At 43.1% G+C, this 16886-nt stretch overlaps 1 protein-coding gene across 1 annotated transcript in view; it reads right to left on the bottom strand.

Annotated features, from left to right (window-relative positions):
- Positions 1–16886, bottom strand: part of LOC124596041 (esterase FE4-like) — a 65974-nt gene that overhangs the window by 19069 nt on the left and 30019 nt on the right. The window contains exons 6-9 of the mRNA XM_047135011.1: positions 9004–9203; positions 7903–8068; positions 3650–3831; positions 234–366 (exon numbers count right to left, since the gene is read on the bottom strand). Coding sequence (XP_046990967.1) covers positions 234–366; positions 3650–3831; positions 7903–8068; positions 9004–9203 — 681 coding nt within the window. The remainder of the gene's footprint in view (positions 1–233; positions 367–3649; positions 3832–7902; positions 8069–9003; positions 9204–16886) is intronic.

Below are 16886 nucleotides of genomic sequence, written 5' to 3'. Positions count from 1 at the left end.
AAAAAATAAAATTTAATAAGGAATCATCTTTTACTAAAGCTGAAGTGTTATTTATGTAGATTCTATTTAAGGAAGAATTTGATTCCCTATTTTCTAAGACTACCGCGTACGATATTTTACCGCATACAGCACTTACTGTAAGCACAAGTTACTTAATTTATTACTTATGTAAGTGTGACGTTGCAAAACGTAAGGAAAGATAAATACGGTGATTAACTGCTCGCTCCCCCTACCTGGTCCTCCAGGGTAGGCGCTGAGAGAGCCGACGTAAGTAAACTCGTAGTAATACACGGGCTCCGAGGAATAGCGAGCCATGCTCCTGATGACAGCGTCAACTCCTTCCGAAAAGAAGAGGTGGGAATCAAACTGCAAAACGGAATAAATGCTTCATGAAACTCACAACACTTTAAGAGCAACAAAAAATCACACAAACCAAAAATTTACTTGTATAGTTGTAGTACCAACTCTTCAACGAACGGAAACGCATGTAACCAAATGGAAATTCTTCATCGAAGTTACAGACATTTCAAAGCAATAAAAGCAGTGAAAATGTAGCTTCCACAAAGAGCAGCAAAACCATAACTGCCAAGAAACCACTACTCGATAAATGGATAAAAGCAGTCAGATAGACTTTGGTTGCTGGTCGGCGATGAAGATTGTGTTACAATAATTTACACTAACAGTTGAAACTTTGTGCCAGCTCAGAACTCTTAACTTGGATTTCCTATTAGCAAACAGTCAACTTAATCATCTTTTTTACTCAACTAACGGATTTATTGCAAGAAATAAATGTTACATGCCATAGTAATGTCAGTTTTCTGATGTTTGGTTCAAATGGGTCTAAGCGCTATGGGACTTAACATCTGAGGTCATCAGTCCCCTAGACTTAGAACTAATTAAACCTAACTGACCTTAGGACATCACACACAACCATGCCCGAGGCAGGATTCGATCCTGCGACAGTAGCGGCCGCGCGGTTCCGGACTGAGGCGCCTATAACCGCTCGGTCACAGCGTCCGGCTGGTCTGATGTTTCCTATCATTGAATTATAATGAAAAATGGGAGTAAAATATATATTTTTGTGCCGTGCTGCGGCTCGCGTTGGTGCCGTTGCTAGGTTGGCATCGTTTAGTTGGTATAGTTACGGTTGTCTTCTTCTTCTTGTGTTAATTGGCGTCACTCCGTTTGCAAGCGTTGTCTGTCCGCTAGTGGCAGCAGCGGCGGTTATCGATATCTAGTAACGATGGTACTATCTTTGGGGCGACGTTGTGGTGTTCCCGTGTTGTGTGGGTCGGCAGTTCGGTTGGGGCAGACGAGCAGCCAGGTCCGCACAGCGCGAGATCACTCCGGGACCACGGGCGGCACGCATGCACTGCCGGATGGAAGGGCTGTAGTCGCGAGGGGTACAACCACGTTGTCAACCGGACCCAGGAAATTTAAATTGAGTGGACCTTAATTCAAGTAGTGAAACCTCCACCACTGTGAGATCTCGCCATTTGCTTGCGTGTTGCTGTTCGCAGTGTCGCCGAGACGAAGAGCAGCGAGTGGAGCATCTGGGGAAGGTGAACCGAATTAGCCTTCCTCCACTTCTTATTATTAATTGTTGCATTCTATATGTTATTATTTGTGAAGTTCAACTAGTGGTATTTTTCCTGCCTAGTGGCCGCTAACGCCCCAATTTCCTGCCCTGGAGCTTAGTGTATGTTGCGGCAGTGTACTCTTCCTCGCCTTGACGCTGCTGTCCGGTAAGGCGTGTAGCTCGACAGCTTCCTTGATTTGTGGGCCAGGTGGTGTTTTTTTTTCCTACTCTGGTAGTAATGGTTCCTTTCTGCTTTCGGATGCTCTAAACACCGGAGTCTGAAGAAGTAGTGGTGACCGCCGGTTCCGGCTTGGGTGTGTTATTCCATCGTTGCATTGGTCATCGGACGTTTGGTAGATTCGGCAAATGATTATTGGTCACGCATTTAAACTGCCACTAGTCGGAGTTACCATCTCGTGAAGTGAATCCAACTCTTGGCTGCCTGTTTTATCGCTTGTGGAGTTTTGAGGGACTTTCCCAGACCGATCCTTGGAGCAACGTCTGCGCCCCCCCCCCCCCCCCCCCTTGTTTGATCAGATTTGATGTTTTTTTTTTTTAATTAATAACTGTAATTTCAAGTTTGAAGATGTAACTGGGTCTTAAAGGATTGCTAGTCAGGCCTTCAGCCGTGAAACAGTTTGTAAATTATGACTATTGGGGCCTTCAACTGAGAAATAGTTGAATTTGTTGTCATTAAGGCCTTCAGCCGTGAGTGTTACTTGTCTTAAAATTTTAATTAGACAACTGTATTCTAGCAGTGAGATTTTGATGATTGTTCTTTAAAAAATATTTTAATAACTGTAATTGCAGGTTGAAGTAGTTTAACTGGTTCTTAAGACTGCTATTTAGGCCTTCAGCCGTGAAGCTGTTTTTAAATTATCATTATTGGGGCCTTCAGCAGAGAAATAGTTTTGAATTTGTTGTCATTAAGGCCTTTAGCCGTGCAACACTTCTTAATTTTTGTCACCTTTTATTTGTTGTTGTTTCCAAATGAAGTGTACGCGATTGAAAAATAAATTAACCAACAGTAATTGATTTCGGCCCTGTCCACAATCGCAACCCAATCCAGCCTTCCTAGGTACCAGGTCTCAATTTTAAACAATCTAAAAGCTCCTTGTATATATGTTAATAAAAACGTACTGTAAAAATGTGGATACTGCAGTTTCTATATTGCGTGATTGCTCCGCAAAAGGCACTGGTGGGGTAAGAGGTTGTCACAGATGTTATCGTGTTATAATTAAAAACAAAACAGGCAGTCTGCACATATGAATGTTAAGAGAAGTTAATTTTTTCCATATACAAAAATAAATGTAATTGTAAACGCAAAATGCCCATTAAATAAATTCAGTGTCACACTTTTCTTAAACAGATAGCATATTTTCGAGATCATCAGCTGTGCGAATGTGCCTACGGCCTCATTAAGAAGCATTTCCTGGAGAGCATAAGCAAACACTTGAAACTAAGGAAGCCAATGTCTGCTACTGGTTGATAAAAAGTAATATAGTCGTGCTAAAATCAGTGACTGCTGACTATGATTTGACGTCTAATCCCAACTCCAGCGATTCCGGAGTTAATCTGTTTATAGAAAGATCATTTGAATCGCACTATTAAACCTTCTGTTTTTCAAAACCTGTGAACGTTAAGCTGTTCAGGCTTGGCAAGCCCCACCCTTTCTCAACCACCCGCAAATATTATCACGCTAGTAACCCTGGAAGCAAAGTAATTCGCCGTGCACTGTACGTTACATTACTGCGCCATTACAGGCAACCTCCTCTTCATGTGGTCTGTAAATCTAAAATTCATGCTTATTTGAAAGTCTTCGGACAGTAGTTAATGCATTATGACCATTCCTTTGCTAGATTTTTATATGCACAAGACCTTCTTGGATATCATCCTCTGAACCTTTGATTGCATCAGCAAAACGGTAATTATTATTATAAAGCTTCACAAACTGCAAGGGCGCGCTGAAAAGTAATGCCTCCAGAATTTTTAATGTGAAATCTCTTAAAAATCGCATTCTTGCATATTTGGCCTTTCGTGAGTTCATCCAGTGCCTCTCACTTCACTTACCAGAGCTGTGGTGTAGTTATCCTGCAACGTGATGTCACTGCCGTTGTAGTAGAACTCTTTAACGGCGTTAGCGCCATTCAGTCTCTCTTCTCTCGTCGGAAGCCGTAGATCACATCCGACCTTTTCGTCAAAATTCTCGTTCAGGTTGCTTACTCGCTCTTCTGTGGATAACACTCCGTTAGCTGAAACAAAAAGTGATCATTATGTGAGCATTATAGGAAACACTCCTGTAAAATTCTCTGAAGTTTTGTTGAGCACAAGCTCTGTAGGCTGGCTCCGGCTACAAGTATCGCCAAGTTTGAAGAAAAATGTCCACCTGAATCCCCGATATTTCGATTTGCCTTCCGATAGTAATGTGCAAGCTTGTGCATTAGACAGACTCAGCACGAGTTACTGTAAGGAAAGAATTGAGTTTACTTAATTTATATTTCGTGGTGAAAACACATGGGAGGACAAAGGTGCCGGCCAGTGTGGCCGAGCGGTTCTAGGCGCTTCAGTCTGGAACCTCGCGGCCGCTACGGTCGCAGGTTCGAATGCTGCCTCGGGCATGGATGTGTGTGATGTTCTTAGGTTAGTTAGGTTTAAGTAGTTCTAAGTCCTAGGGGACTGATGACCTCAGATGTTAAGTCCCAAGTGCTCAGAGCCATTTGAACCATTTTGAGGACAACATTGTCTCCAAATTTGGTAAAAAATCCGAAGAAATTCTGGTCGTATGTAAAGTACACAAGCGGCAAGACGCAGTCATACCTTCGCTGCGCAGTGCCGATGGTACTGTTACCGACGACTGTGCCGCTGAAGCGGAGTTCTTGAACGCAGTTTTCCGAAATTCCTTCACCAGGGAAGACGAATGGAATATTCCAGAATTTGAAACACGAACAGCTGCTAGCAAGAGTTTCTTAGAAGTAGATACCTTAGGGGTTGCGAAGCAACTCAAATCGCTTGATACGGACAAGTCTTCAGGTCCAGATTGTATACCGATTAGGTTCCTTTCAGATTACGCTGATACAATAGCTTCCTACTTATCAATCATATGCAACCGCTCGCTCAACGATAGATCTGTACCTACAGATTGGAAAATTGCGCAGGTCGCACCAGTGTTTAAGAAGGGTAGTAGCAGTAATCCATCTAACTACAGACCTATATCATTGACGTCGGTTTGCAGTAGGGTTTTGGAGCATATACTGTATTCAAAAATTATGAATCACTTCGAAGGGAACGATCTATTGATACGTAATCAGCATGATTTCAGAAAACATCGTTCTTGTGCAACGCATCTAGCTCTTTATTCGGCCGAAGTAATGGCCGCTATCGATAGGGGATCTCAAATTGATTCCGTATTTCTAGATTTCCGGAAAGCTTTTGACACCGTTCCTCACAAGCGACTTCTAATCAAGCTGCGGGCCTATGGGGTATCGTCTCAATTATGCGACTGGATTCGTGATTTCCTGTCAGGAAGGTCGCAGTTCGTAGTAATAGATGGCAAATCATCGAGTAAAACTGAAGTGATATCAAGTGTTCCCCCAGGGAAGCGTCCTGGAACCTCTGCTGTTCCTGATCTATATAAATGACCTGGGTGACAATCTGAGCAGTTCTCTTATGTTGTTCGCAGATGATGCTGTAATTTACCGTCTAGTAAGGTCATCCGAAGACCAGTATCAGTTGCAAAGCGATTTAGAAAAGATTGCTGTATGGTGTGGCAGGTGTCAGTTGACGCTAAATAACGAAAAGTGTGAGGTGATCCACAGGAGTTCCAAAAGGAATCCGTTGGAATTCGATTACTCGAAAAATAGTACAATTCTCAAGGCTGTCAATTCAACTAAGTACCTGGGTGTTAAAATTACTAGAACTTCAGTTGGAAAGACCACATAGATAATATTGTGGGGAAGGCGAGCCAAAGGTTGCGTTTCATTGGCAGGACACTTAGAAGATGCAACAAGTCCACTCAAGAATCAGCTTACACTACACTCGTTCGTCCTCTGTTAGAATATTGCTGCGCGGTGTGGGATCCTTACCAGGTGGGATTGACGAAGGACATCGAAAGGGTGCAATAAAGGGCAGCTCGTTTTGTATTATAAGGTAATAGGGGAGAGAGTGTGGCAGATATGATACGCGAATTGGGATGGAAGTCATTACAGCAAAGACGTTTTTCGTCGCGGCGAGATCTATTTACGAAATTTCAGTCACCAACTTTCTCTTCCGAATGCGAAAATATTTTGTTGAGCCCAACTTACATAGGTAGGAATGATCATCAAAATAAAATAAGAGAAATCAGAGCTCGAACAGAAAGGTTTAGGTGTTCGTTTTTCCCGCGCGCTGTTCGGGAGTGGAATGGTAGAGAGATGAACTGTGGTATCGTGTTGAAGCTGCATGGGCAGCTGTGCCTGTACACGCCATCCAAGCTCTGTTTGACTCAATGCCCAGGCGTATCAAGGCCGTTATTACGTCCAGAGGTGCTTGTTCTGGGTACTGATTACTCAGGATCTATGCACCGAAATTGCGTGAAAATGTAATCACATGTCAGTTCTAGTATAATATATTTGTCCAATGAATACCCGTTTATCATCTGCATTTCTCCTTGGTGTAGCAATTTTAATGGCCAGTAGTGTATTATCAAATAATCAAATTTCAGTAGATTCCCTTGGAACACATTCCCAGCAGCGGGAAGCAGGAGTGACCATTTGCATCTCATAAAACTTCTTGTGTCGCTCATTAAGACGGTGCTCTACCACTGCGGATTGGTCTGGCTGGAGTAAATGAGTGTGACAGATGCGTTCTACACACTGGTCCTGAATTGTACGGATAATTTGGCCAATATAAGCTATCCCACAATAACAAGGAATTTTGCATCATCTGGGTTTCTTCAGTTCGAAATCATTCTATACTTATCCAAGACGGGCTCTAATCTTAGCCGGGGGCGTGAATACACTTTTGTTGTCATATCTATTTAAAATTCTTGAAATTTTCGTGGATATACTACCGGGAAACAGTAAAAAAGCAACAGATTTGCAAGTATCCTCTGGGCACAAATGGCAGTTTCGTCAATATACTGGCCTTTTATACCCTTGTACGCGGCACTACCGCCGTCTGTGCATGTTCGTGTAACTATCTCAAGACTTTTATCACCTCACTCTATTTGTTGGGCAGTATAAACATTCTGCTTAAAAACAACTTTAAAACGGTCCAACTCCCGTATCAGTATGCGAAGGTTCACGATATACACTATGCCCCTAAGTCCCATCCCCATTTCTGTCAATCAAAGCATCAAGAAAAGGAAGTTTGCCATCCTTTTCAACTTTCACTGTAAATTTGACACTAGGATGGAGACTATTAAAATGATCAAAAATCGTAATACACATTTCTTAAGTGGGTGACGACGGCTCCTTGACGTTTGTTTCAGTGCGGATGCAGTAATATCGTCCGAACTCATACAGGAATCAATAATTTGTAGGTAGGGGGGATATTGGACGAGGGACACGTGTGCGATAAATTGAGTATTTGGGTCAGACAAAATGCGTATCCTGGTGGTCGAGACGGTTCAGGTAACCGTCCTAGAGAAATGGTGCATCCGGTCTCGAGTTCCGGCCCGGCACAAGTTATCAACTTTCGCCATTATTAATGCAGTGTGCGGCTGCAAGTGGAAGTCACGATTTTCCACTAATCCTTTTCATTTACTTCCTCTCCATCTATTTCATATAAATTGAGGCGTGCTGTTCCCCTGCGTGCTCTGTGGGCGAGATTGTAACCCTTTTCATGAAAATCATTACTTCTTGGGGTGATATGAGTGATGTTAAGAACTGTTAAGCATCTTCCTTAGTAACACGCGGAGCTTTTGTTACAAGCTTTTCAGATACGTATCCTGTTTGCCCCAGGTAGTTTCACAATCAAAAACCGTAAAGTATGAGAAGGGAATCATATACCGTGGAACGATTCTGGTGGAAATCTGGGCTTGAGTGAAAGGTTTCTGAGTTAACTGCCCCTCTCCCTGTGCACAAACTATGTATGTGCTCATGATGTGTTCCTATACAGTCCACTATACAATAGGTTTCTATAAAACAGCTGACGTGTAGCACTTTTAATTCTTGGACTGAGAGCCGGTAACGGAAAAAGGGAAAATCTCATTTTTAAAGAAATTTTCGTCATGCAACAAGTCTGCTGTCTTAGAAGCCCCTGGTATACAACTCATCTACTGGATGATTACTGAAGCCATATTTCAGAATTGCATTGAAAGATCAATAAGATTTTATTTTACTCACGCTGTGTTTGTGCAAGCTGCTCGAGGTCAGTGACACCAGACATGTAGGGAACCAGGTTGTAGCGCCCTTCAGCTACCAGAGTCCACGGTTCTTCCGTCAAAAACGCACCATCGTGATCTGGTTCAGCACTGGGTACCCACACACAGGAGAACAAGGTCTTGCTATCCTGTCACAGAAAGTTTTCTGTCCTTTATTGAATGGTATTATCTACATAATTAGAACGATTCAGTTGTAACATACCATCAACTCAAAGCATCGACGCGATCTTAAAGAGAAATCTGTAATTTCGATGCACAGTCATAGTGTTTGAATACATTTATCTGTCTCAGTTCGCTATGCGTTGGAAATAATTTTGGCTATTTGATCAACAGTAGATTGCGTTTTGCGAGGACTGTAGCATGGATTGATAAATTTATGTCGATGTTATGATTGTTAATCATATGAGCACACTGAAGAATAGGTGTTGATCACTTATTCGTTACTTCGTCACGGCTCAGAGCAGAGAGAAAATGCGCAAAGTAAAGTGAATACATGGACATAATATACAGTGCTTCCATAAATTATCGTGCATATCATAATTATACATAAAATTCTACGGAAAAGATGATTCCTAATGCCGGTCAGCGTATGAAAAAAACTATGTGCATATCGACAACTGTCACAAAATTCCAAAAGACAGAAAATTTGACACCGTCCAAGAGAAAACAATGTGCGTTTCCTAGATGTTACGTTATAATTACCCTACGGCATGCTTCTACATCTAGAATATAGAATTTATGATTTATTCTTTCAATGAAATGCCCTTACAACTCATTTCTTTTACTAGTTTCAGTATACTGTAAATCTCAGATTTGTTTCATGTCAAAATCTGCTCCTCGCCAGGCCTTTTTTAACTTCGTACCTGGGTATGCATACAATCAACTGTCAAAAGAAACTGTAGTGTAGCATCCCCAGTGTTGAGGTGGCTGTAAGGGCACGTTCTGAAAGCCAGTTAATTGAAAAAAATAGTCATTTGTATTAGTTACACAGTTAATTTTAGTGTCAGATAAGAAAGCTAAGACAATCTTGAAGTAGATAAAGGCAACCTAGCCGGATACATACCTCCTCAGATAACGCACTGGATGAGTTCATAACTAGTGTGTTCGGGTCCACTGTTTTCAGAAAATTTACAAGGTCGCTGGAACTTGTTCCTGTATATCCTAGAGTTCCCGCAAACCGTACAGCTCTATCGGTTGCATTTCTAGAGAATGCCCAAGGGTTCATTGCTGATCCGCTCATTGCTATTGCACTCTTAAATAGACCTGGAAGGTAGTTAAAGATCGTGAGTAGTTAAAATGATTACGCAAGGCTATCGGAAACATGCAGTCAATTTCCAATGAAATATACATTCTATGTATGACGGTAGTATCTGTTCCAGAAAGAACAGTTACCGTAGATGACCATGCAGATTTGCTAGAAATGAAATTATGATTAAATGGACACCCTAGTTGTAAACAGGCGTTGATGTACTTCGTTGGGGACATGTTGAAAATGTGTGCCCCGACCGGGACTCGAATCCGGGATCTCCTGCTTACATGGCAGATGCTCAATCCATTTTTTTTTTTAAAAATCTCATTTTGTTCGTTTTCGTTCGTTGTATCTGCTCGGGGCGGACGTCGCAAGACACTCATTTTAGTTCGTCTTTGTTCCATTAACTCAGTTTTTTTATTACAGTGGGCAGCTAACCTTCTGACCGAACACGCTGAGTTACCGTGGCGGCTAAATGTTCAAATGTGGGTGAAATCTTATGGGACTTGACTGCTAAGGTCGTCAGTCCCTAAGCTTACACACTATTTAACCTAAATAATCCTAAGGACCAACACTCACACCCATGCCCGAGAGAGGACTCGAACCTCCGCCGGGACCAGCCGCTCAGTCATCGATCTGAGCCACCGAGGGCGCAGAGGATAGCAAAGCTGCATGGTCATCTACGGTAATTGTTCTTTCAGGAACAGATACTACCGTCATATATAGTTAAAATATGACTTCCCGGCCATTGACCTTCTTGTGCGAACGCACACGCTATGCCCGAACTCGTACGGGACTTGGTAGATTAATCTGCCACGAGTAATGAGTATGATGGGCAAACATCTATTAGGAGACTCCGAATGTAGTGGTGTGGACAAGTTGGGAATGTAGGTGTCACGGGGAGGGTGCAAGGGATAAGTCCCTGCAGGCGCACTATCCTCTGTGCCCTCGTTGGCTCAGATGGATAAAGAGTCTGTCATGTAAGCAGGAGATCCCGTGTTCGTGTCCCGGTCGGGACACACATTTCCAACATGTCCCCAATGAAGTACATCAACGCCTGTTTGCAGCTAGGGTGTCCATTTAATTATCATTTCAAATATACATACATACATATTATAAAAATTGGATGTACGTGTGCGTCTATGTATGTATCTATGTATGCTCTACGAATTCTCCTAAATCAATCGATCGATTTCAACCAGACTTGGTACTTACATTAATTACTGTTCGGAAATCGTCGCTGTGGGTATAAGAACCACCTACCTATCAAATGGTGGTGGTTGGAGTGAAAAATCGGTGCAGCACAGGACGCGTGAATACCTATACTTTAGTCATCCAGTATTTCCGAAATAGAACACCTAGAGACTTACAATATACTTTAAACATAATTTCAGATCTTTGCTAGTCTGTTTCTAGCTGGCGTCCCCCGCAAAATAATGAAAATAGGAAGGTTTATCGCTTATTAAGTTTTCCCTGTTCATGTAGTAAAATTGGCGTATGAATCACGACCTTCTAATTTATTACTTCTTTACTACTGACTGTATTCGCAACACATTTTTCAGGCAGAATTTACCTACATCACTGGATGTACCTTAAAAATTTTCATTGTGCAGCACATAGTTCAGGCTAAAGGACGTCATGTACACTGAGCTGCGTGAAAATGAAATTCACTAGGATGAGCGTAATACCATGGAGAGAGATGGAGGGAAGAGGAGATGGATAGACATCAAGGGAGTAGGAGGAGATAGGCACAGATAGGTGGGAGGAGGCGATGGATAGAGAGAGGGTAGGGGAAACTGACGAAGAGTGCTGAATGGAAGAGATGGATAGAAAACGGAAAGAGGAGGAAAGAGGCAAGGGAGGAAGAATAGTCATAGAGAGGGAGGAGGAGAAGATGAACAGAGAGGGGAGGAGGAGGAAATGGACAGAGAAAGGGAAGAGCACGAGATAGACAGACAGATGGGAGAGGAGAAGATGGACAGAGAGTGGGTAAAGGAGGAGATGGACTACTAGAAGATTGGAATAAATACATACCTGGGCAATATCGCGTACTCAGCTAGTTATACACCAACCGTGACATGTGCGACATAAACGAAAGTTTGGTGGGTGTTTTACTACATATGAAAAGTGATGTCTACTAAGTTTTCTGGACAGTAGCGTAAGAGCGGGGCCAGTAGCGTCACTTGAGGACGTAAATCAGTTTTACTTAATGATCATTAACGTCCGGACGCCCTGCAGGGTGCATTCTGCTGACACCAAACCACCGCCATTTGCGACTTAGTGGTGTCAAGCGAGAGCTCATTGGAGGGCAGGGTGTAGGTTTGTTGTGTTTTATGATGAAAGCTGGCTCTACCTCGGTGCCAGTGATGGCCGTGTGTTGATTAGACGGGGCCAGTTGAGGGCCTGCATCCAACCTGTTTGCGTGCTAGACACACTGGACGTGCACCTGGAGTTACACGCTGGGATGCGATTTTGTATGACAGTAGGAGCACTGTCTTGGTTATCCCATGCACCCTGACTGCAAATCTGTACGTCAGTCTGGTGACTCGACCTGTTGTATTGCCATTCGCGAACAGCATTACAGGGTGTGTGTTCCAACACGATAACGCTCGCCCACATACCACTATTGTAACCCAGCATGCCCTACAGAATGTTGACATGTTGCCTTGGCCTGCTCGATCAGCAGAACTGTCTGCAAGTGAGCAAATATGGGACATCATTGGACGACAACATCAGCGTCATCCACAAACAGCATTAACCGTCCCTAAATTGACCGACTACAACGGAACTTAGTACTACAAACTGACATCCGGCACCTATACAACACAAAGCCTTCAATTTCGCATGCTTGTATTCAACACTCTTGCGGTTACACCAGTTATTAATGTACCAGAATTCCGCATTTGTAATAATTTATCTCGTGTTTACATTAACCTATGAACTTGGGATGTTAATCACTTCATTGTATTACCTAGACAAATGTATTCCCAAAATTTCATTACTTTACATTGATTATTTTTTGGTGTTGTGATTTTTTATTTCATCAGTATTTTAAGTATGTGGACAGCTCTACACTGCATGAGGCTGAAGGTTTAATATATTACCCTTAGCTGCTGTGGTTACAAATTTTAGCAGCTGGGAGGTGTTCTAATTATAAAATCTGAAACAGAAATTTTTTACAGTGTAATCACTCGCGCTATTTTGAACCTCGTGTTTGCTGCCAAAATATGATAGCGTACAAATATGCCCACCGCAGGGTGTTAGAAGGTTGAAAATTAAAAATGGGTAATGAAATTTGATTAAATTTAATGTTCTCGTTACCTGGTCGCTAGGTCTGATCAGTATCGATTAAACAAAAAGTTATCTAAATTGCGGTAGTTTCAAAGAAATGACTTTTGCAAGCTGCACATCGAAATTTTTATTTTTATTTATGAACCCAGACGCTTTTCGCCTTTTTTTACAAGGCATCTGGAATGGATGTCCTGAAATATTACATGATTTGTCCTTTTTACACATAGTTTATGGTTTCACATCTAGGTTATAGATTTAAAAACAGTTCCTTAACATTTTTTGACGAAATGGAAAGGTACTTACAGGTAACTTCTAATTCACTGCATCTAAGCAAACTGCTTTTTCTCACCTGGAAACCAGATGAACATCTTACAGTTCACTTTCAGTTCACTGTTTTCGTTACACATCACTGCAACTGCCATATTTTTAATACAGAGATTCATTTTTTTTTCTAAGTGTTACCTACTGTTTTGGAAATGTGTGTGTGTGTGTGTGTGCGTGTGTGTGTGTGTGTGTGTATTAGAGAGGGAGAGAGATTTCTTATTTTTTTATTTTTTTTATTTTTAAAAAAGTAATAACAATAATTGTTTTGTTTATATGATAATTTTCCTGTAGTGTTAAGAGATGTCTTTCATCATTTATTTTAACAATTTTCATGTAATTTTCTCTTGTAGTAGGTTTGTGGTTATTTTTTCTCAAATGTTCTGCAAAAGTTGAGTGGCTCGTTCCAAATTTCCATGCTCTGATATGTTCTCTGTACCGGGTGTCAAATGTTATCTGTAGAGGTGACATGCACTGAGCATCGAATTGACTGAAAGGTGATCACAAAAGTTATCAAGAAAAGTGATTTATTAAATCAATAAGTGAAAACAAGAAAGTCATTTACAAATGTTTTCAGGGTCGCTTTTACTAGGCAGACATTAGGTGGAACATCTAAGAATCGGCGACTTTACTGACGTCCTGGATCAGCTTTAGGGACGGCGACGGGTGAATTTAACGGTACGCAGGCTCCAGCTGATGGACGCTGATTTTCAGCGGCGGCCGGTTGAGGTGGCGACTTTCCCTTGCATGTCTCGAACGGGTTTGGCGGCGCATGGTGTCGACAGCGGCCAATGGTGAATGGCCTTCTCTCCTCTGTATAAGCCAGGCATGATAAGGGCAGCTATCTTCTGGCAGTCAGTACGTAGTCTGCTCGTCCACCACACGTAGGTTACTACGACGGATTCTTTCTCTGTCCAAAATTTGTGTGGGCGAGTAACACAAGCAGCGCTTATTGAATCGGAGTCAAAACTGGATTAGAGGTTGGAAATTAAACTGCAAACGTAGCACCAGATGGGAAATAAACACATCAAAAAAAGTTGTTCACCACCTTGGCTCCGAGAGTTCCGGAACCTGTACAGAAAATTGGAACAGAGATCAACATAAACATCATTTCCGACATTTTTATTGCCCTTAAAAATCACACATTGCATGTTGAACCACCATACAGCGAGACCTTCAGAGGTGGTGGACCAGATTGCTGCACACAACGGTACCTCTAATACCCAATAGCACGTCCTCTTGCACTGATGCACGCCTGAATTCGTCGTGACATACTATCCACATGTTGAGCAAGGCACTGGTGGTCCAGATTGTCCCACTCCTCGACGGCGATTCGGTGTAGATCCCTCAGAGTGGTTGGTGGGTAACATCGTCCGTAAACAGCTCTTTTCAGTCTATCCCAGGCATGTTCGATAGGGTTCATGTCTGGAGAACATGCTGGACGTTATAGTCGAACGATGTCGTTATCCTGAAGGAAGTCACTCACAGGATGTGCACGATGGGGGCGCGAATATTCGTCCGTGGAGACGAATGCCTCGCCAATATGCTGCCGATATGGTTGCACTATCGGTCGGGGGATGGCATTCACGCATCGTACAGCCGTTACGGTGCCTTCCTTGACCAACAGCGGCGAACATCGGCCCCACATAATGCCACCCCAAAACATCAGGGAACCTCCACCTTGCTGCACTTGCTGGACAGTGTGTCTAAGGCGTTCAGCCTGGCTGGGTTGCCTCCAAACGTCTCCAACGATTGTCTGGTTGAAGGCACATGCGACACTCATCGGTGGAGAGAACGCGATGCCAATCCTGAGAGGTCCATTGTGCATGTTGTTGGGCCCATCTGTACCGCGCTGCATGATGTCGTGGTTCCAAAGATGGACCTCGCCATGGATGTCGGGAGTGAATCATGCACTCTGAGTCTTAACACGACGTCCTTTGGCTGCACGAAAAGTATTATTCAACATGGTGGCGTTGCTGTCAGGGTTTCTCCGAGACATAACCCGTAGGTAGCGGTCATCCACTGCAGCAGTAGCCCTTGGGCGACCTGAGCGAGGCATGTCATCGACAATTCTGTCTCTCTGTATCTCCTCCATGTCAAAACATCGCTTTGGTTCACTCCGAGACGCCTGGAGACTTCTCTTGTTGAGAGCCCTTCCTGTCGCAAAGTAACAGAGCGGACGCGATCGAACCGTCGTATTGACCGTCTAGGCATGGTTGAACTACAGACAACACTCACTGTCCACCTCCTTCGTGGTGGATGATTGTAAGTGATCGGCTGTCGGACACCCTCTGTCTACTAGGAGCTGCTCATGCATGGTAGTTTAAATCTTAGGGCTGATTTAGTGACATCTCTGAATAGTCAAAGGGACTGTGTCCGTGATACAAGATCCACAGTCAACGTCTATCTTCAGGAGTTCTGGGAACCCGGGAGATCCAAAACTTTTTTTGATGTGTGTAGAAGCCTGACCTAAGGAAAAATTACAGAATAGCGAAGTCGAGTGCTCGTGGGATGATTACTGGACAGTAAGTGAAACTCAACCGTCTCTGGGAAGGGGGCTAAGCCTTCATGGAGAAACTGGGAGCTTACAAGGAATTTGGAAACAATCAGAGCGTAGGCACGTAGTTACCGAGACAAGCAGCAAGTGAAGTTAGAGCCATTAGCGAGATCAGAAAATCAATCAGGAGCTCAAGAAGCTTAGAGGGCCAGCTTCAGAAGCCAAGAGCCCAAGACAAGCCCAGCACACCAGGAAAAACAGGAAGTGAAGATCATAAGCCCACAGTGGCTAATAGCAGATGCTTATTTGCTCGCTCTTTTGCTATCAGTTCCAAGTTCCAGGACGTTGAATTTCTGTTACTGTACACACTCCTAGGAATCATTCTCACGGTCCAGCAGGATTTCAGGTCGTGGCTTGTCTATTCGCCGGCCGGTGTGGTCGATCGGTTCTAGGCGCTTCAGTCTGGAACCGCGCGACCGCTACGGTCGCCGGTTCGAATCCTGCCTCGGGCATGGATGTGTGTGATGTCGTTAGGTTAGTTAGATTTAAGTAGTTCTAGAGGACTGGTGACCTCAGATGATAAGTCCCATAGTGCTCAGAGCCATTTGAACCTTGTTTATTCAGGTTCAACTCGGAATGGCTCCAGTATGCAGCGGCCAGCGTTTCTTATGTGTTTGTCTCCCGTGTGCAGTTTGACAGTGAAGCAGTTTGCTTCTTTCGGGCCGAAAGGGCGCTGGTCAGCAGGTCCCTTCTGCTAACTGTAAGCCATTGACAACAAAGCATAGCTGGATGTACCAACCTTGGCGTTTCGTCTGTTTTGTCCTCCTCGGAGGCCCTGAAGAGGCTGGGCCGCACCAGTAAACACGTGGTTTCTTTTGTTTGTGGGGACCGGCGGATGTCGGCAGCGACACGTCAGTCTCATTCACCACAACAGCAGTTCAGATACAGACTGCTGTAGTGCTGTCAATCGATGAAATCTGTCGTTTCAAGGGAACGATTCTGATGTTCCACTACCTGAGGATATCTCCACGTTACAAATCTGTTTCAAGGATTGAAAGCGTTGCTTAAGTTCCTGCGTTTTTCTCCATTAAAAATATGGTAAGAAACTAGATTATTTCGTTTCGTATGACAATTTATGGGAGATCTTATTAAAAAAAAAAAACGCAGTTGATATCCGTTTGACCTATGGCAGCGCCGTCTAGCGGACCAACCATAGCACCATCTGGTTTCCCCCTTCAAGATAGACAAGTTTCGTTCTTTGTAGTTTTTTCGTTTGACGCTTATTTCGTGAGATATTTGGCCCGGTCACAATCAATGGACCACGCTGTATAAGACACATAGAAATAAACATGTAACCAAGAAATCTGAAAATAAATATAAATCATACACAGTAATACTATTCATTATGATGATATATGCCACAAATGAAAAAAACTATATACATACAAGACACGTAGGGCTAAGACATATGAAATAAAAATTAACTTTATACTGCAATAATATTTATCGAAGTGTTATACGTCACAAATGCCAAAATGAAGACACATAAGAGACTAGGAATTAAGACGTGAGGGACAGATGGTGACCT

This window comes from Schistocerca americana, chromosome 2, assembly GCF_021461395.2.
Source record: "Schistocerca americana isolate TAMUIC-IGC-003095 chromosome 2, iqSchAmer2.1, whole genome shotgun sequence".
Classification (NCBI taxonomy): Eukaryota; Metazoa; Arthropoda; class Insecta; order Orthoptera; family Acrididae; genus Schistocerca; species Schistocerca americana.
The sequence above is the reverse complement of the archived record's forward strand: the minus strand, read 5'-3'. Positions and strand labels throughout refer to the sequence as shown.